This window comes from Strongylocentrotus purpuratus, unplaced genomic scaffold, assembly GCF_000002235.5.
Source record: "Strongylocentrotus purpuratus isolate Spur 01 unplaced genomic scaffold, Spur_5.0 spur5_contig_844, whole genome shotgun sequence".
Classification (NCBI taxonomy): Eukaryota; Metazoa; Echinodermata; class Echinoidea; order Camarodonta; family Strongylocentrotidae; genus Strongylocentrotus; species Strongylocentrotus purpuratus.
In genome coordinates this window covers 638,253-659,053 of record NW_022145551.1, presented here as the reverse complement: position 1 = coordinate 659,053, position 20,801 = coordinate 638,253, and the positions used below count along the sequence as shown (strand labels likewise).

General features: G+C 39.0%; 2 protein-coding genes across 2 annotated transcripts; one reads left to right on the top strand and one right to left on the bottom strand.

Annotated features, from left to right (window-relative positions):
- Nucleotides 1-2,187: 2,187 nt before the first annotated feature.
- Nucleotides 2,188-11,365, bottom strand: LOC100892396 (small nuclear ribonucleoprotein E-like). Its single transcript, XM_030990751.1, has 5 exons — nucleotides 11,194-11,365; nucleotides 7,586-7,612; nucleotides 7,114-7,176; nucleotides 5,742-5,820; nucleotides 2,188-2,833 (listed from the first exon to the last, which is right to left on the bottom strand). The coding sequence occupies exons 1-5, from the start codon at nucleotides 11,239-11,241 to the stop codon at nucleotides 2,751-2,753; spliced, it is 300 nt and encodes a 99-aa protein (XP_030846611.1). The 5' UTR covers nucleotides 11,242-11,365; the 3' UTR covers nucleotides 2,188-2,750.
- A 4,483-nt stretch (nucleotides 11,366-15,848) lies between these two features.
- Nucleotides 15,849-20,404, top strand: LOC115926028 (serine/threonine-protein phosphatase 6 regulatory ankyrin repeat subunit B-like). Its single transcript, XM_030990295.1, has 5 exons — nucleotides 15,849-16,221; nucleotides 17,276-17,288; nucleotides 17,573-17,783; nucleotides 19,693-19,884; nucleotides 20,243-20,404. The coding sequence occupies exons 1-5, from the start codon at nucleotides 15,849-15,851 to the stop codon at nucleotides 20,402-20,404; spliced, it is 951 nt and encodes a 316-aa protein (XP_030846155.1).
- Nucleotides 20,405-20,801: the final 397 nt, after the last annotated feature.

The following is a 20,801-nucleotide window of genomic DNA, read 5'->3' as shown; positions in this document are numbered from 1 at the left end:
CACCTTCGCTCCTCGTCCTGGTGCTCAACGTGTGCAAAAAAGTAACTTTTTCAAATCAGATCTTCTTTGCTCTCATTCCATTTTTTCTGACCTGTCCTCTGCTTTAGAATTTCTCTTCATCACCCCCCCCCCCCCTCTATTTTTCTCCTTACTTTTTGTTACACTTTTCGGCTGTATACACATTCCCCTCATGAATGTTATCTCTGATTATTGGATAGATTATCCTTTCTTTTTGCTCCTTCAGTTTCATTAAATTCCATATCTGTACTACTTCCGTCCAAAGCTTCAACATTCTTTTCACCACTCGTGATATTCATCTCCCTGTCAGTAAATTCAATTGATCCTTGTTTCTCTCAAGATCTACTCTCAATCCACATCTCCAATACAACTTTCTCAAAAAAAAACATTAACATAAAAATTGTGTATAATCAGCAAAGCCTCAACATTAATGCTGTTCTTCCCAGGGCCCAACAATTGCTACTACCCCAGCATTTACCAGGAACCCATTTACACCTGGATTGAGAGAGGCAAGTCTTTATTAATGTCTTGCCAAAGGATGTTAGCGTAGGCTGGGATTCGAACATTACACTTGGATCGCGAGTCAAGGGAATAATGTACTATACACCATAACACATCCTATTAAAATAATTTAAGCATAGATAAACCTAATACTGAATATCTCCCATTAATTAAAGTTGCATTAATTAAGAATGTCTTTTACTGAACACAAAAGGATACATCTTTCTTTGTGTACAAAATTCAAAAAATTGTTTTATTGTGTACAACAGAAAATTGTCATAAATTTTCACACTGAATAAGATGGCGTCATGTCAAGTGTACAGCGTTCAATTGGGAAATGAAATGTTTCAAAAGAATATTACTCAATATATCTTTCATACCTTGTTTTTGTATCAGAGGGATAAAAACAAACAATGGGTAAATAGAATTTTTTTTCACTCTCATTTTCAGAAAAATTGATTTGATAATGATTGAGCTTTACCACAACATACTCCTACAAAGTCTATAAACCTATCCAAATAATGGTTCAGGCCGTACAGAATACAAATATTAACTAACATCTGAGAAATGTTATAGTAGTTATCTGCTTACATGTACGTGTGATAATCATAAGGAATGCTTACAACAAAGAAAATGCTAAAAATAAACCAATTAAAAAGAAAACAAGATCAACGTTTACACCAACATTAAATATTTACAGAATACAAACATGATCTTTCAATTTTAACATGATGAGTGACTTATCTTTGTTGTGTTGTAGGAAAGCTGTATAATATTGAAAAGTTGATTACTTTTTAATATTGAAAATACATATTGGGACATGTTTTGTACTACAAAACACCCCCTCGCTTTGATATGAAATAGATGTACAAATTAAAGACGAAACGCTGTTTGGTCTACACCCAGCCCATCCTATCCACATGGTCTAATAATCACTTGGTCTACTTGTTATTTGGTCTAATGACCAGTTAGGCTAATAGTCATTTAGTCTATTCCCCAATGAGTCTACAACCCATTTGGTCTATTGTTCATTTAGTCCCAGATTGTCTAATGCCCATTTCATCTACCATCCATAAGGTCTAATAATCATTTGATGAAGATTGTCATTATTTATGATTAAATGGTTATTAGATGTGCATAAGTATACTGGATGGGTGTAGACCATATGGGAATAGACCAATTAGGTAGTAGACGACCTGGTTGTAGACCAAACGGCAATATACCAAAATGATTATTAAACCATGTGGATAGTAGACATGCAGGGTGAAGACCATATGGGAATAGACCAATTGGGTAGTAGACGACCTGGTTGTAGACCAAACGGCAATATACCAAAATGATTATTAAACCATGTGGATAGTAGACATGCAGGGTGAAGACCATATGGGAATAGACCAATTGGGTAGTAGACGAACTGGTTGTAGACCAAACGGCAATATACCAAAATGATTATTAAACCATGTGGATAGTAGACATGCAGGGTGAAGACCATATGGGAATAGACCAATTGGGTAGTAGACGAACTGGTTGTAGACCAAACGGCAATAAACCCACATTACAAGGTAAATTCTGAACCAAAAAGGGCTGTTGCATCAGGTCTAGCTCTTTCCAGTTGAAGCATCAAGTGAATAAAAAGACTGTACAGTACATATTAAATGAAACAGGTAGGTGCCGTCTATGTTGACAATTTTAATTTGAATACCCTGAGCAGCAGGAAAATATCTGGCTCCTCCAAAAAGGAAGGATTCCTGATTAACTACCTCTTCTAAAAGATTATTTGCGGTTCGCGGAAAAGGAAATATCGAGTCATACGATTCTCTGGGGAAAAGAAAATTCAAGCGTCAATATTTCTACCAGTTTCACGATTACGTGCACATTAGCTGACAATTTGAACCTGATGCACATGTAAATACAATTTGCTATTGTTTTGTCATTTTATAGAATGAATCTAAGGACTCTTCCCATTATTTGTGATAACAAGAGATTGATAATCTCAAGCTCGAAATCGAGTTAATCTCTAAATGAATGATTCCCCCTCCCCAAAAAAGATTCATGATTACAATAAAACATTACCAGTAAAAGGAATCTGACTTATCACTTCAAGCTCATAAAAACAAGCAAACAATATGACAGACGAGGAAACAAAACAGATGCAATGTTATCCTACGATGTATGATGTACAGGTATTATATACAAGGTGAAACGATACAAAGCCGAGCCCGAGGACAGTGCTAATGAGCCGGCTCTGCGGCCCCCGCGGCTTCTTGGACGTTCTGAATCAGTGTTATGTTATCTCCTTTCAGCAATATCCGTCCTGCAAGAAGAAAAAAAAAATGGGGGATTATTTAAAGCCCATCTGTACAAGTTTAGCCAGGGGAGGATTAGACCTCCCTGCAATGTCACTGACAGGTGGTTATCTCATCAAATCATCTCTCAATTAACATAAGAAAAAGAGGATCATGGGGGACCGACAGGCACTGATTAGGCATTGTTTGCTTTATAGAGGGCGCAAGTAGCTATAAGTAGTGCAGTGGGGCTTTAAAACGCCATTACACCATAAAGAACAATTGAAACTTAAACAAATCCATTCATTTCATCACAAGGTGTGTTGACCATTACAAGTAATCTTGCATACACTGTAGCAACTGAAATCTGCTTGATGCCCTACAATTAATATACTGTAGGGCTCCACACCAACAATTTTTTGTTTTGTTTTTTGTTTTGTTTGGGGGGGTCCAGACTTAAAGGGCACCTGTTGGTGTTGAGCTCTGCTTACCGGTACGTACTTGTACATGTACCTTCAAGACTTAGACCGACTACAGGGCAAGCAAAAATTTACATTGACCTGATGGCCAAATATCTGTTGGTTTTTAGAGTTGGTTTGGCAGTGTGACTGAGGGGTCATTCCATATCAAATCACCCGAAAAATCTGAAAATCTTAACCCGACCATTTTTGATTTTGATGAAACTTAGTATACTTGTTGAGTGTGATCTCACAGCACCAAATCCAAAATTTTAGGTCAATCGGGTGAGGGGTTTGGGAGATACGGCCCACCAAATTTTGAGATTTTTTCAAAAATGGGGGTGGCGGGCCTACCTTTGAACCCTTGTATCTCGGGACCTAATGGGTCAATCTTCACAAAATTTGTATTGTTTTAAAGGGTATTCAATAAGGATTCCAAATCTGCCGCCATTTTGAAGATTCGTACATGTTGGGGTACTTTGACCTCTTGACCTCAGATTTGACCTTGAAATTGACCTTGTGGATCACGTAACTTTGACAACATTTTTCATGAAATGTAATCTCTGACATGTTCACTAAAACATATTAAAGTTTCAGAGATATAATATTTTTTGTTTTGGAGTAATAAGGATTGAAAGTATCCATGCTCACAGATATTCACAATAAACCCTATTGTATACTGTATACAATACATGCAATATGCACAGTACAACATACATCTTCCACATGTTTTTTTGTTTTAGTCACATCCATCCTAAATGTCAGCAGTACTTGAATAGAAATAAAATGACAAGTTCATATAGGCCTAAAGGGTTAACAGGATGTATGGCTTTAGACCTCTGAGTCGGTTCTAGGATAATTACCCCCTGGAAAATTCACCCCCGGAAAACTACCCTCTAAGGACAATTACCCCAGAGGTCAATTACCCCCCCCCCCCCTATTCGTTAAAGTGGAAGTCCAATCTGATAATAAGGTGGTTTTAATCAAAGCAGATTTATTTTTTGGGGTATATTATTCTTGAGGGGTAATTTTCCCGGGGGGGGGGGGGGGGGGGGTAATTGTCCTAGGGGAAATTGTCCGGGTGTTGATTGTCCTCGGGGGGGGGGGGGGGGGGGGGGACAGATTGTCCTAGGAGGTAATTTTCTGGGGGGTAATAATCCTCTGGATGTGATAGTCCTTGGGGGGTAATTGTCCTCAGGGGGGGGGGGGGGATTTCCTGAGGGTTAATTTTCCAGGGGGGTAATTATCCTAGAACCGACTCAGAGGCCTAAAGCCATACATCCTGTTAACCCTTTAGGCCTATATGAACTTGTCATTTATTTCTATTCAAGTACTACTGACATTTAGGATGGATATGCCTAAAACAAAAAAGCATGTAGAAGATGTATGTTGTACTGTGCATATTGCATGTATTGTATACATTATAATAGGGTTTATTGTGAATATCTGTGAGCATGAATACTTTCAATCCTTATTGCTCCTAAACAAAAAATATTATATCTCTGAAACTTTTACATGTTTTAGTGAACATGTCAGAGATTACATTTCATGAAAAATGTTGTCAAAGTTACGTGATCCACAAGGTCAATTTCAAGGTCAAATCTGAGGTCAAGAGGTCAAAGTACCCCAACATGTACGAATCTTCAAAATGGCGGCAGAATTGGAATCCTTATTGAATACCCTTTCCAACAATACAAATTTTGTGAAGATTGACCCATTAGGTCCCGAGATACACGGGTTCAAAGGTAGGCCCGCCACCCCCATTTTTGAAAAAATCTCAAAATTTGGTGGGCCATATCTCCCAAACCCCTCACCCGATTGACCTAAAATTTTGGATTTGGTGCTGTGAGATCACACTCAACAAGTATACTAAGTTTCATCAAAATCAAAAATGGTCGGGTTAAAACCATTGGGTGATTTGACATGGAATGACCCTGAGGTATCATTCAACACAAAAAGTACATTCAAATGCCAAAATATGGAGCCAAGTTGCATGCATGGTTCTGGGATTTATGCATACGTACATCATTGACTGTTGCATATTTTTGCAGTGCGATTTTCTATGATTTCATCCAGTGAAAAGGGATAGTGGTTAATGCACAATTTCCCCCAAACATACAGTTTTGTAGTATTCAAATTGCAGCACATTTGTGAAAGACTTCACAAAATTCACAAATTATGAAAGTAGTAAGAGACAACAGGCAGTGTACTTGCGATTTCCAATGACATGTACATTGTAGCTCAAAGATATTACAGGTATGAATTTATAAAATAATATTAATTTTCAAAATACAAACAATTCATGGAATAGCTTTACAGCCAATCAAAATTACTCTGAGATATCAGATATAAATCGATCAAACCTCCGGAACTGGTCAAATATAAGCAATAAAAGACATTTTCTATTATCCAAAAAATTCCTTTTTTTAGTATTTTTGAGAGAACCACAAACAAAAACCACATTAAGATGTAGACTCACCTAATGGTTTTCTCGTCTTATTTTTCTTGTGGTACTCCTCAGCATCATCTAGTACTACATTCATGTACTCGTCAAATCCCTAAGGGAAAAAAAGATTCAGAATAAGAATAGCTCAGTCACATTTATAATGCGCCTAATACTTTGTTTCTAGGCGCAATACATATTATTACCCGTCATCGGATTCAGGCTCACCAGCACACAATGTATGCACATTCTCCACTCCCTGGGGAGCATTCTGGCCATTCGCCATTTTACAAGGGCCACTTGCTCATCCAACCACATTAACTTTCGCATCCTATTGGGTACCCTTCAGGGGTGATAGTGAGCACTACAAAAAAAATAGATTTTTTTTCTTCCCCTCGACAACGCCCCCCTTGAGTAAAAAAAAAAAGGTCATTGTGCATGAAATATTTGTAAATTTCAGGAGTGGTTCAGATTTACAAAAGTTTTATGCTAAAAAATAATCACACCTGTCTCTGTTGTCAAAGAATTTTGTCAACATTTTTGGCAGCCAATCTTGGACAGTCTCCCATTACAGAGGCGGTTCACACCGGCAGAGATAGCGCGCGCTAGTGTGGGAGGTACAACGTCGTTTTGGTCCACTCAACAGCGAGCCACAGCGAGCCAAAACGGCGTGCCACTGGAGCACCTCTTGGGGGTGGTCCACGAGAGAGAGCACGGTCCAGCGCGCGCTAGAAAAAAGGGGGTGCTACGATAGACCGCGCTATCTCATTGCGGTGTGAACAGCCTCTAGGATACCACATTTCTTGGGTTTGCATTTGAGACAAGGGGATTAAAAATCACAATTGTCACAACACTTTTGTGATTCATGCAAAGATTCTTGAGGTGTAAAAATGGCTGTCCTTAAAGATTTGCAAAAGTTTCTGGAGAACAGAGATTACTTGGCCATTCAAGAACCCTAAAATGCAAATTTATGCAATGCATTATCTTGGAAATATGCATGTATTTCCAATGGATCATTAACCCTTTTTTTGAATCCTCCATCTTCTTTTTCTTTTCCTTCAGGCTTCAACTACTCCACCTTGTCAATTCTCTCTCTTTGTTCTTCTGCCATCTTCTTTCTTCCTATTTTTCGAGTGATCCGTCTTTTCTCCTATTCCCCCCCCCCCCTCCCTTCTTCTTTTTTCACATCTTCCTCGTTCTCCTCACCCCAATAAACTTTGTACATTACAGCTTCAATACACAATCAAACCTGTCTACAGCGACCGCCCAAGGGAAACACAAAAAAATGGTCTCTGTAGACAGGTTCCTTTAGTACATGTTTCAATGAGAAACCATTTTCAAGGGAAACAATAAATGTGCTTGTTGTAGACAGGTGGTCACTCACTAAAGCATGTTTGACTGTACTTACAATGATATGTCCTTCAATCCTGAGATTTGATTGGTCGTACAGCCAGATCTGAACTCTTGACCTCTGGAAAAGGAAGAAAAAAAAAGAAAGGAAAGATGAATACAAAACCTCTGGTATTAAAAATGGTACAAGTAGAGTAAGATGATGATAATAATAATAATTAAAGGCACTGTTAAAATCTAAAGGACAGTTCAGGCATTTAAAAAAGAAAATATAATTCATATTCAAAGCTGTTGAACAGGCTTTACATGCTATTTTGAAATATGTAAACAGATTACAGATAATCTACTGATATATTACATTCCACAAAAAGTAAAACAAAAATGATTTAACAAATTTTTCAACAAAAAAAGAAAAATTAAAAGATTAGATTAACCATGACATTGACAATTTGGTGACAAGCAGGGAGGCAGTAAGAATGGATTATTTCTTTAAAATATCTTAGGACTTCAAAGTCTTCAAGTATACTTACATTCTGAAGATATCTGAAAATCAAGTTCTGTCAGGATAAACAAATTTGAGAAGAATAGTCCGTCAAGGAAATTAATCGACTGGGAACAAAAATAAGTCACCAAATGAGCAAAGCTGTATAACTATAGATATAAGGTGAATGAATGGTAACATGTCTAAATCATGTACTAATACTATGTACCATATGATATGTGCGTGCAACATGACTTCATTGGCTATTGCCATTTTGCAATTTATGGATTGCAAACCTTAGTGTTACTAACAAGAGACATTCTCAGGGGCAATTGTCAGAGAATGAGGATCGTCCGCATAAACAAGGATATCCTCGTACACGCGGACAAATTGCATCCTAAAAAATAAGGATCGTCCACAAAAAAATGCTAACGATCCTTCTTCTTCTTTTTTGCGCTCTGTGGGTGTAGGGTTCCCGATACGCGCGCTAGCAATGCGAAAAACAGATTCGTTTATGCAGACTATCCTTATTCTCAGCCAGCGCGGCAGCGCCCCTTGCGGAAGCACAATATTTTAAGTCAATAAACTGTTGATGAGCAATTGCGCACACGAATAGTCAATACACACACAACACACAAATGCATGCAATGAACACGATGTGGCTGATCGGCAAGTTTGACAGTAGTCACTTGAGTCAGTAGACTCACGATTTGAATTTTTAAATTAGAGTAAAGGAGCCGGTAATCGGCCAGCTCCCGTTTTCGGCCGATTGGTTGGATGCAAGGTAAAATCACTCTAAAATACATCGCATAATAGCATAACACATATCCCACACATACCATATCATGCCAGTGTCACTGAAGAACCACATTTGCAATGAAAAATATATCCTAAAATATCACATTTTAGCGATGTAATCGGCGGTCCCGCTACCCAAATCTGAAAAATCGAGTTTCTTACGCGAGTATGTAAGAAATATGGGTACCATAAAATCAGCTTTATTTCAAGTATTTTTCAGATTTAGAGCCCGATTTTGTGTTAGTCGCAAGCTCAAAAGTATCTCATCGCATGTATTAAATCAATGCAGCCGGACCCTGCCACGCACACACGATATGTCTGTCTAATTCAGATTCCAACTTCCGATTACCGCTGTGCCTGTCTTCGGCCAGGCGAGCACCAGGGAGCTCCGGCGTGGGATACCTGCTCCGCCCGCTTGTGCTGTACATCAGCGCGGAAACGCACGGCGCGCGCGAGGGCTTCCTATTGACTTTGTACATGCGGCCGTAAACTGAAACGCTCGGCCGATAACTGGCTCCAAAACAGTGAAAATTGAAATGAATATTGTCATGGCAATTCGTGATTTTTTTCTGGGATTCTTTTTTTGTTTAAATAATAATAATATTTGCTTCATGATTTGAACAAAAAATGATAATAAATAGGAAGTAAAGGGTCCTAAAAAAAGGATTTTGTCTTAAGTGGCCGAAAACGGGCTCCTTTACTAGGCAAATTCATGCAAAAAAATATATTCAAAAAATTGACTTGAAAACACATCAGATAATTAGTCTGAACCAAGTCAGGAGCAGATTTGAAGAAATTATATTTTTAAATGTTGTAAAACCAAAGATATAAGAAGAAAACTGACCAAGTATCTGTACTAAAAATCGTACATGTAAAATTGGTCGTACACATTCGACAGCTCTAAATGACGCGCACGGTTGCGTTACGTGCGTTCTCGAATCCAAAATCATACCTCACACACACACTCTCACCATACCGCGAATGGTCCGTCGTGGGGAGCTAGCCGGCTGAGAGTTTGCAGCGATACCAACGCAGCTTCGGAGCTCCGCAGCGCCCCATTATAGCTAGACTCGGAAAGGTTCGCGGTGGGAAGGCAGCGGCCTAGCTTTTTGCCCAAACAACGCTAGATCGGCTGCTGGCAAAATGAAAATAACTACGATCGAGAACATCGTCGGTTTCTTAACTTTTCAGTGAGATAATTCTGAATTCTAATTGAGACTATATAATAAATTAAATCGACAAAGAAACCTCGGTAGAACTCTTATAACTATACAAAAGCTTGTTTATTTCTTCATTTGACATTTTGTTTTTGACCATTTTTTCGTGCGCGAGTCAATGCAAACTATGTATTGCCAAACTTTCAACACGCAAGAAACGGGGAACACTCGCGGACCTCGTATCAAATTCGTTGCAAAAAAAAAAATCAAGGGTGATTTTGAAGCAGTGTAGAATATTGGCGCTGCAATGCGCAGAAATATACTTGAAAGAAACTTAAAAAATCATACCTGAATTTTCAGAAAATCGTATTTGTATTAGTGTACCTAGATGTGAATTGTTTATAAATCAGATTTTATGAAGATTTCTCGGGAAAAAATGTCAATTTTTTCTGTTTGGTGGTCATTTCTAGGCTAATATTTTAAAAGTTACTTCAGTAACGGTCCCGATGTTTCTCTTATCATACTCGCATGTTATTCCTACATAGATTAAACATAGGATGGTTAAGGGTAAGACCGGATAACATTATAAAAAAGATATATCCTTCCAACCTCCCATATCCAAGTTTTGGGCTGATTATTGCCGACCCACCGCAGCAAGGCCATTCAAAATCCTATTTTTAGGACTCTTTACTTCCTATTTATTATCATTTCTTGTTCAAATCATGAAGCAAATATTATTATTATTTAAACAAAAAAAGAATCCCAGAAAAAAATCACGAATTGCCATGACAATATTCATTTCAATTTTCACTGTTTTGGAGCCGGTTATCGGCCGAGCGTTTCAGTTTACGGCCGCATGTACAAAGTCAATAGGAAGCGCTCGCGCGCGCCGTGCGCTTCCGCGCTGATGTACAGCACAAGCGGGCGGAGCAGGTATCCCACGCCGGAGCTCCCTGGTGCTCGCCTGGCCGAAGACAGGCACAGCGGTGATCGGAAGTTGGAATCTGAATTAGACAGAGATATCGTGTGTGCGTCGCGGTGTGCGGCTGCATTGATTTAATACATGCGATGAGATACTTTTGAGCTTGCGACTAGCACAAAATCGGGCTCTAAATCTGAAAAATACTTGAAATATAGCTCATTTTATGGTACCCATATTTCTTACAGACACGCGTAAGATACTCGATTTTTCAGATTTGGGTAGCGGGACCGGCGATTACATCGCTAAAATGTGATAGATCTATTTTAGGATATATTTTCCATTGCAAATGTGGTTCTTCAGTGACACTGGCATGGTATGGTATGTGTGGGATATGTGTTATGCTATTATGCGATGTATTTTAGAGTGATTTTACCTTGCATCCAACCAATCGGCCGAAAACTGGAGCTGGCCGATTACCGGCTCCTTTACTCTATTCTTTCAACATCAGTAAGTCATTAAGTGGTCAAAATTGTATTTTACTGCTATTTAGGTGTCATCAATTGTCACTAAGTACTGATTGTGAGTGGAATCAGTTGAGTTTTGTACAGTGGTGTTTGAAATGTTGAGAATCAATAGCACAGCTTTTATTTTTAATACACAGCCAGGATAGTAATGCAGGTATGTGTGCATACAAAGGCCATAGTCCCACACATTGAACAAAAATCGAAAATTTACACAGAAACGTCTCAGAAATAAAAGTCATTATTATGAAAAGGATACGATTGGTTGAACCATCACTTTCTGCACCTTCTGCCCTTTATACGCCATGTTCACAATATGGTGTTGACAGCTTCAATATGAAGGTTTGGTTAATAATTTGGAGAATAAACAAAGCAAAATCGTTCCCGCTTCGTTTATTAGCCGATGGCGTCCCGGTCAATTTTCCACATGTTACCAATCGCATGGAGTAAACTTGCCATTAGAGGGCGACATTTCACAGCTTTTTCGAGTAGCGCTTTCACCGAAATAGACATGGACAAACTTGAGGGCTCCACTTATATTTTTCGTGGTCCATATTTTCGCCCCACCTCAAAATTTGTGAGCTAAGGGAGTTCCATTCCAACTTTCAAATTGGGATGGTGGGGGTGGGGAACTCATTCTTGAACCCATCCAGGATGTGCTCTTTTTTTATTTCTTGCAAAAAATTATGATGAAGGAGGGCATGCAACTGCTCATACCCAAATTTCCTGACTCGGAAAAATCACAAAGTATATTAGAAATACTTATCAATTGCACCATAGACCTACCACACGCTCCTTATCCTTTGGACTGTCTGCATTTCTTAATGTCCAATCACTATCGTCCAGTTAATATACCGAGAAAAAGCACATTTTAGGCTCATAATTTAGATTTTACACAAAACATATCTGATATCTCAATGAAATTGATATCAACTTGAAGGTGCTTTTATTATTAGCCATCATTTGAAACCAAGTATACTTATATTCAGGCACCTGGCTACTCAAATAATACACGAGGATATTTATACATCTCGCTGCCGGAATATGAGATGTATAATGGTTGCCCAAATAGCCAAACTATAACAAATCTCGAACTTTAATTTATAATAGTTTATTCATTCAAAAAAATCATATTGTAAGCTATGAAGGCTGAATGGTACGATTTTTTAAACAATAATTCTTTGACATAAAAAAAAAGAGAATATAATGAACATTGTAAAAAGCATTACACAAAATAATAACTGCATACAAAATAAGTAACATATTATATTCAACAAATATTCATTTATATTTTGAACCGAAATAGCTCGAATCATCAGATGGTATAAAGGCACAGTAATAGATGATCAGATTGAGAGAGAGAGAGAGAGAGAGAGAGAGAGAGAGAATCAAGAAGGGAGAGAGAAAAAGGTGGGAGTCAGAGAGGGAGAACTAGTGTTGGAAGAAAAAATACCATAAGGGAAAAACTGAGAATGAGTGACAAAAACCAGAAATAAGGCTTTAGGTATGTGTGTTTTGAATGCTTCATCGTCAGACGAGAAAGCAAACCAGGTACGATTACATGATATATATTGATATGGGAAAATTGTAAAATAAAATACAATTCATCATTTAAAATTTTATATGCTTAAAGGTATTCCAGTATTGGAAACGCCCCAATTTCAAAAAATGAAATGGAAGCTCTCATTACCAATCATGTGAAAGAATATGTTTTGACTAATACATGATGATAACAAATTTGCCGGGAAACCGCCTACTAATTCATATATTTTTGTAAATTTGTTTCTCTCATGGACTGTGAGAGATATAGGGTAGTCCCATATACATCTTTCTGTGTATATAGTGCTTGTAACTTTACGAAGAATGGGCCAAATTTCTTATCATTTTGATGATTCCAGAACCTTGCAGATGCTAGATGCTAGATTATCAACCTTTTCTGATCGATTCCACAACGTTTCTTTCACAATGCAATCGCATGACCATACTTTTAAAATACTACTTAAAAGGTGAAATTAGATAAATTATACACAAAACCGATTCCACAAAAAAAATAAAAATACTATAGGATATTATTTACATTTAAAACAACATGTAAAACGTTGAATGCGAGGAAGTAGGCAATAAAAAGGCTAAGGCAGATGCAGGCGCGTACGCAGGATTTTTTCAAGGAGGGGGGGGGGGGGTTAACATTTTTAAATCGGGCCGAAAATTTCGCAACGACTCAGCCAGCCGCTGATTAAGCGGGGGGGGGGGGGGGAAGAGGACACTTTTTTTCTTTTTTTTGGTCTCGAAATTTGAAAATTTGACATTTTGCTCCGTTGGGGGGGGGGGGGTTTCCTCCAAAATACACACATAAAAAATACCAAAGGGGGGGTTAACCCAACCCCCCCCCCCCTCCCCCCCGCGTACGCGCCTGGGCAGATGTATATATCAAAATATGTTGATGAAGTGAGAGAGAGAGAGAGAGAGGGAGGGAGGAATAAGATAGAAAAGTAGTATGTGAGAGAAGGAATAACAGAAGGAGGTGATAAATTATGTTATCTTGCAAAACTGGAAATGTTATACTTCATTATACTTGTATCATACCAGGGTTTTGTTTCATATAAAACTTATAATCAATAACAAGCTACTGAAATTGTGGTATATGATTGGCTGAGAGCAGATTCATCATAGAAATTAAGCATCGATTATTAATAACAAGTTTTATGAAACAGGGTTTGGAATTAAACTCTTGGACTTTGGAGGGGAAACCATCGGCTGTGCCCCACTTATGAAACCCAGTGACTGCATAACGTTAGTGCACAACCACAAAGTAAATCCGCCATAAAAAAATCGATCCGAAAGCAAGCTGAAAATGAAATAACTTTTCTTTTGCTTATCAGAGATTTTTTTAAAGAAATTTGGTAAGAAATCAGTCCCGGATATTTTGGTCTCGGTGTTAAAGGTAAATAACGGTTCTGGTCATGCGATTGCATTGTGAAAGAAACGGTGTGGAATCGATCAGAAAAGGTTGATCATCTGGCATATAAGTATTGGTGTGTACTGCAAGGTTCTGGAATCATCAAAATGAATTTTAAAAATGGCCCAGTCTTGGTAAAGTTACAAGCACTGTACACACAAAGATGTATGGGACTACACGATATCTTTCCAGTCCGGATAAATATGATAATGTACCAAATATATTGATTAGTAGGCGGTTTCCCGGCAAAATTTGTATCATCATATATTTAGTCAAAACATTTTTTTCACATGATTGGTAATAAGAGCTTTCATTTCATATTTGAGAGGGAGGCGTTTCCGAAACTGGTTTATACCTTTAAAGAGAAACTTCTATATTTCTACCTTCCAACGCACCATGTACATGTATATGACAGTGCTCCCGCTTTATAAACCCTATATTTAGGGATATTGACGAAAGTGCAATGACCACAATGCAAATATGCTTTCGGATACGACACAAATCTCGACAAAAGCAGCAGCGGTTCCTTAAATCCCCCTACAATAATATTTTGAGAGTGCATAAATGCATAAACTACCGAACCCCTGAACAGGCGCGTACGCAGGATTTTTTTTCGAGGGGGGGGGTGGGGGGGGGGGGGGGAGGTTAAAATTACAAAATCACGCCGAAAATTTCGTAACGACTCAGCCAGCCGCTTACAACTGACCAAAATATATATCCATTCCTTCTTGACTTTTATATACTTTGGGATATATATTAGGTCAGGAGGAAGGGAGGGAGAGGGTGGGGTGATGAGGACAGGGGTCGTCATTCATGGAGAACTAGGCATAACGAAGGATAATATTTTTTATGTGTGGACTGTGTGAAAAAGCATATAAAGGGGAAATTATTAAAACACGCAAAAAAGGCCATCGGTTTAAAGGGATCCGGTAACTTTGTCTCAGATTCTGAAGAAAAAAAATCATGGATTTAGCTCATGCTATAATGATAATCATAAACCTTTAGGTCAGTCAGGAACCCCATGACTTTTACAAGCCGATCGCCTGTCTGATTATCAAGATATTAATGATTGGAAATAGAAATGTTTAAAACCGTTTGCCAAACGGTTTTCATAACACTACAGTCTATTGGGGAAAACATGTATGGTAAATCTGGTCACTCAAAGATGTTTAATTTGTTGAGGCACTTCTTGATCATTTTGAAGCGCAATTTTGTTAGGGCTTCAATATTACACTATATCACAGACACTGATAACACGTAGGGCCGTGCATCTCAGATTTAACATTGTTAAACGATGCCTTTGTATACATTTCATCCTTTAGAACACAACGTAGCTTCAATTTTATTTGCTGCTGAAATAAGGAATAGATAACAAAAACAATACAAATAATGTATTATCAAATTAGGACTAAAGCGATCAGCGATATGAAACAAAATTAATTTGATAGTGCACGTATTATATATAGGTTCCCGGGTTCAAAAAAAAACAAAACTTTAATGCATACGTGTTTTGGTTAATATTGATATTTGCAAAGAGTTACGATTCTAAAGTTCAATTCCTTTATCGCTTTATCACCAGGCTTTATGATGAACTTTTTATTTGCTTAGTCGTGTGCAGTTTTGATCTACATTCCGCTTTCCTGTGCACAGTTCACACAGATCGAGCTTCGAAGACAAATTAAAGGAATCTAATGTTACTCTAAGCATTCTCCGGATACACAGCGATGTCAGGTGATGGCAGTTTAACAGATGAAGGAATATAGGTCATAATTCTCTGGCATCAGAGAACTTACTGATCCAGTGATGCCGCGAGACAGCAACAAAGTATATGGATGATGTGAATCAAGAGATCAATGATGCAGTAATGCGGGGTAATCTCGAAGCCGTCGAAAGTTTGTTAAAATTTCTTTCAAACAAAAATCAAACAAACCAAAATGAAAAACCTACCCTCACACATGGCGGTCCAATATGGCCAGGAGAGTGTCAAGCATCTCAAATACCATGGAGCTAATGTGGAGAGTCCATATGGACAAACACCATTACATCTTGCTGCTTCACTCGGACATCTTAAAGCAACGATAATACTCAGCCATGGAGCTAATATGGACAAAGAAGACAAGGATGGCTACTCTGCATTATACAGTTCTGCTCAGATTCTGAATATTCATCTTGATATCGCCAAATACCTTTCCAGCCCAGGAGCTGAGGTGAATAAAGGATATAAGGACGGTTGGACAGCATTACACGGCTCTGCTTTCAATGGTGATCTTGATGTCTTGAAATACCTCATCAATCAAGGGGCTGAGGTGGATATGGGAGATAATAAAGGTAGGACTGCATTACACGTTGCTGTTTGGAAGGGTCATCGTGATGGCACAAAATATCTCATCAGCCAAGGAGCTGATGTGAATAGGGGAGATAATGACGGTTGGACAGCTTTAAACCTTGCTGCTCAGGAGGGTCATCTTGATGTCACCAAATACCTCATCAGTCAAGGAGCTAATGTGAATGAGAGAGGGAATAAAGGTAAGACTGCATTACACGTTGCTGTTTGGAATGGTCATCTTGATGTCACCAAATACCTCATCAGCCAAGGAGCTGATGTGAATTGGGAAGATAATAACAGTTCGACTGTATTAAACCTTGCTGCTAGAAAGGGTCATCCTGATGTCATCAAATACCTCATCAGTCAAGGAGGTGGGGTAAATAAGGGAGATAATGACGGTAGGACTGCATTACACTTTGCTGTTTGGAAGGCTCATCTTGATGTCACCAAATACCTGGTCAGTCAAGGAGCTGAGGTGAATGAGGGAGACAATGACGGTTGGACTGCATTACATTTTGCTGTTTGGAAGGGTCATCTTGATGTCACCAAATACCTGGTTAGTCAAGGAGCTGAGGTGAATGAGAGAGATAATGACGGTCGGACTGCATTAAACCGTGCTGTTCAGGTGGGTCATCTTGATGTCACCAAATATCTCATAAGCCAAGGAGCTGAGGTGAATAGGAAAGATAATTTTAGTAGGACTGCATTGCGCGATGCTGCTTTCAATGGTCACCTTAATGTCATCAAATATCTCATCAGCCAAGGAGCTGAGTTGAATAGGGGAGATAATGTGGATAGGGCTGTATTTATGAATGCTGCCTTCAATGGTCATCTTGATGTCACCAAATATCTCATCAGTCAAGGAGTTGAGGTGAATAGGGGAGATAATGGCGGATTGACTGCCTTGCATGCTGCTGCTTATGAGGGTCATTTTGATGTCACCAAATATCTCATCAGTCAAGGAGCTGAGGTGAATCAGGAAGATAATGACGGTAGGACTGCATTACACCATGCTGCTTTCAATGGTAATCTTGATGTCACCAAATTTCTCATCAGCCAAGGAGCTGAGGTAAATAAGGAAGATCATAACGATAGGACTGCATTTCACAATGCTGCTTTCAATGGTCATCTTGATGTCACCAAATATCTCATCAGCCAAGGAGCTGAGGTGAATAGGAGAGATAATGACGGTTGGACTGCATTTCACAGTGCTGCTTTCAATGGTGAACTTAATGTCACGAAATATCTCATCAGTCAAGGAGCTGAGGTGAATGAGGGAGATAATGACGGTAGAACTGCATTACGCGTTGCTGCAATTATGGGTCATCTTGATGTCGCCAAATATCTCATCAGCAAAGGAGCTGAGGTGAATGAGGAAAATAACGACGGTAGGACAGCGTTTCAGCTTGCTGCCGGGAACGGTCATCTTAATGTCACGAAATATCTCATCTGTGAAGGAGCTGAGGTGAATAGGGGAGATCATAACGGTGGGACTGCGTTTCACAGTGCTGCTTTCAATGGTCATCTTGATGTCTTGAAATACCTCATCAGTCAAGGAGCTGAGGTGAATACAAGAGATAATGACGGTTGGACTGCATTAAACCTTGCTGGTCAGGAGGGTCATCTTGATGTCACCAAATATCTCATCAGTCAAGGAGCTGAGGTGAATAAGGGAAATAATGTTGGTAGGACTGCAATTCACAGTGCTGCTGCCAATTGTCATCTTGATGTCTTGGAATACCTCATCAGTCAAGGAGCTGAGGTGAATACAAGAGATAATGACGGGTGGACTGCATTACGCGATGCTGCTTTCACAGGTCATTTTAATGTCAACAAATATCTCATTACCCAAGGAGCTGAAATGAATAAGGGAAATAATGTGGGCAGGACTGTATTGCACGTTGCTGCAGGTATGGGTTGTATTGATGTCACCAAATACCTCATCAGTCGAGGAGCTGAGGTAAATAAGGGAGATATTAACGATATGACTGCATTTCACAGTGCTGCTTTCAATGGTCATCTTGATGTCACCAAATATCTCATTAGCCAAGGAGCTGAGGTGAATAGGAGAGATGACGACGGTTGGACTGCATTACACCTTGCTGGTTATGAGGGTCATCTTGATGTCTTCAAATATCTCATCAGTCAAGGAGCTGAGGTGAATAAGGGAAATATTCGAGGTAGGACTGCATTTCACAGTGCTGCTTTCCATGATCGTCTTGATGTCACCAAATATCTCATCAGTCAAGGAGTTGAGGTGAATAGGGGAGATAATGAAGGTTGGACTGCATTAAACCTTGCTGCTTTCAAAGGTCATCCTGATGTCACAAAATATCTCATCAGTCAAGGAGCTGAGGTGAATAAGAGAGATAATTACGGTGGAACTGCATTTCACAGAGCTGCTTTTAATGGTCATCTTGATGTCACCAAATATCTCATCAGCCAAGGAGCTGAGGTAAATAGGGGAGATAATGACGGTTGGACTGCATTTCACAGTGCTGCTCTTAACGGTCATCTTGATGTCACCAAATATCTCATCAGCAAAGGAGCTGAGGTGAATAAGGAGAATAACGACGGTAGGGCAGCGTTTCAGCTTGCTGCCGGGAATGGTCATCTTAATGTCACGAAATATCTCATCAGTCGAGGAGCTGAGGTGAATAGGGGAGATCATTACGGTGGGACTGCATTTCACAGTGCTGCTTTCAATGGTCATCTTGATGTCACCAAATATCTCATCAGCCAAGGAGCTGAGGTAAATAGGGGAGATAATGACGGTTGGACTGCAATTCACAGTTCTGCTCTAAACGGTAATCTTGACGTCACCAAATATCTCATCAACCAAGGAGCTGATGTGAATAAGGAGAATAACGACGGTAGGACAGCGTTTCAGCTTGCTGCCGGGAACGGTCATCTTAATGTCACGAAATATCTCATCTACCAAGGAGCTGAGGTGAATGAGGGAGATAATGATGGTAGGACTGCATTGCACCATGCTGTTCAGTGAGGTTACCTTGATGTTGCTAAAGTCCTTATGGCAGAAGGAGCACATTTTCACGGCCAGACACCTCTAAATCTGTCCTTAGTCCTCGGGTACCAAAGCATTGCTGATCTATTCATGGACCGCTCCAATGCTAAGGTAAACATTTAAAAAGAAAACTTTACGTCAAAGTCATCTACCTTGATGTTTTTTAATAACAAGTACTGAAATTCAATTTAGAGCATATGAGGCATTGCTACCTATCATTATTTGTTATAACTTGACCAGCTCGAGGCTGACTTACTACCTTTGTATCAACAATAATAATCATACGTAATTATAACTCCAGTTAGACCTCACTACTGTTTTATAGACTTCATAGACAAGTTACAATTTATTTAATCATTGGATTTACTTGATCACCTGTCAAATTCTAAATAATTGATATTTCTTTTTGATTCTCAAGTTTTCATGCTGCGTATTTTCTTATGTCTAGCTCGACCAGAATAATTTAACGGATATCCATCTTGCCATCCAACACGGTCACATCTCAACCGTTGAGAAGTTAGTTTCCGAGGGAGCTGATCTCAATATCCAGTCACCTGACGGACAGACGTGTCTCCATAAAGCCATTAAACTCTGCAATAGCAGCGAGAACATCGTTCAAGAAAGTGAAACACTAAGAAAGGTGAGTCATACCCCAGAAACGCAAACAAGACCGACACAAGACCGACGAGAGTCTGAACAACAAGTTTAATTACGACAAAACAATGGTCAGTTTTGGAGTCTACATGGAGTCGTTACGGCAGTGTGACTGACATATACCGCTCCTATAGGTCATTAGTGAATCCTAGAATCTCAAACCCGTGGTTGGTCCAAGAAAATTGTGTACGTTGGTGTGTGTTTGTGTGTATGGGGAAGTTTACAACATAAATCGGTATTTCCACTACTGTGAATCCAGGAGGCAGCGTAATCAACACTGAATATTGATGGACGATAATGTACTAAGAAAAACAAATATATATATATATTTTGTTTTGTTTTAGATCTCCGAAGAGCATTACGGGGGCGAACTATCTCCTGAGAAGGCCTTGGTGTTTTATCTCCTAGAGAATGGAGCTAAGCTAGATGTGAAGGATGAGAGAGGCAACCTACCAATCCAATATGCCAAAGACGAAGTGGTCAAACAGATGATTTTGTCGAGGTGATAGTTTCATATCATAAGGAATATCAATTTCCCGACAATTTTCAGGCATAAGATTGATGAAAGATCTTAATTTTTTGCGATTTGGTAAAGGAATAACTTTTTTCTGACTTGTTTTCAAGTACAGATCGATCAATCGATCTTTATTTACTGGGTGTAAGCCACACAGATGTTTAAACAATTGAAATTTCTTCCAGGAAGCATTACGGCATTCCTCCTTCTTTTATGAAAAGCTGGGATTGCTACTGGAGCTGGAATCACTTAGTGACATGTACATGTACCAAGAAGAAATATTAAAGAAATTGGTGTAGAAATGACAGATCAATAGACCCAATCACATCATAATCGTCATCATCATCATTATTATTATTATTATTATAATTATTATTTCTATTTATTAT

Coding starts and splice junctions, on each gene's coding strand:
- LOC100892396 (XM_030990751.1), bottom strand. CDS start 11,241: ATGGCGTATAAAGGGCAGAAGGTGCAGAAAGTGATGGTTCAACCAATC. Junction 7,613..11,193: donor AAGTGATGGTTCAACCAATC/GTATCCTTTTCA, acceptor TTATCCTGACAG/AACTTGATTTTCAGATATCT. Junction 2,834..5,741: donor TAAGACGAGAAAACCATTAG/GTGAGTCTACAT, acceptor TTCTTCTTGCAG/GACGGATATTGCTGAAAGGA.
- LOC115926028 (XM_030990295.1), top strand. CDS start 15,849: ATGGCGGTCCAATATGGCCAGGAGAGTGTCAAGCATCTCAAATACCAT. Junction 17,784..19,692: donor TCATCAGTCAAGGAGCTGAG/GTGAATACAAGA, acceptor TCTTATGTCTAG/CTCGACCAGAATAATTTAAC. Junction 19,885..20,242: donor AAAGTGAAACACTAAGAAAG/GTGAGTCATACC, acceptor GTTTTGTTTTAG/ATCTCCGAAGAGCATTACGG.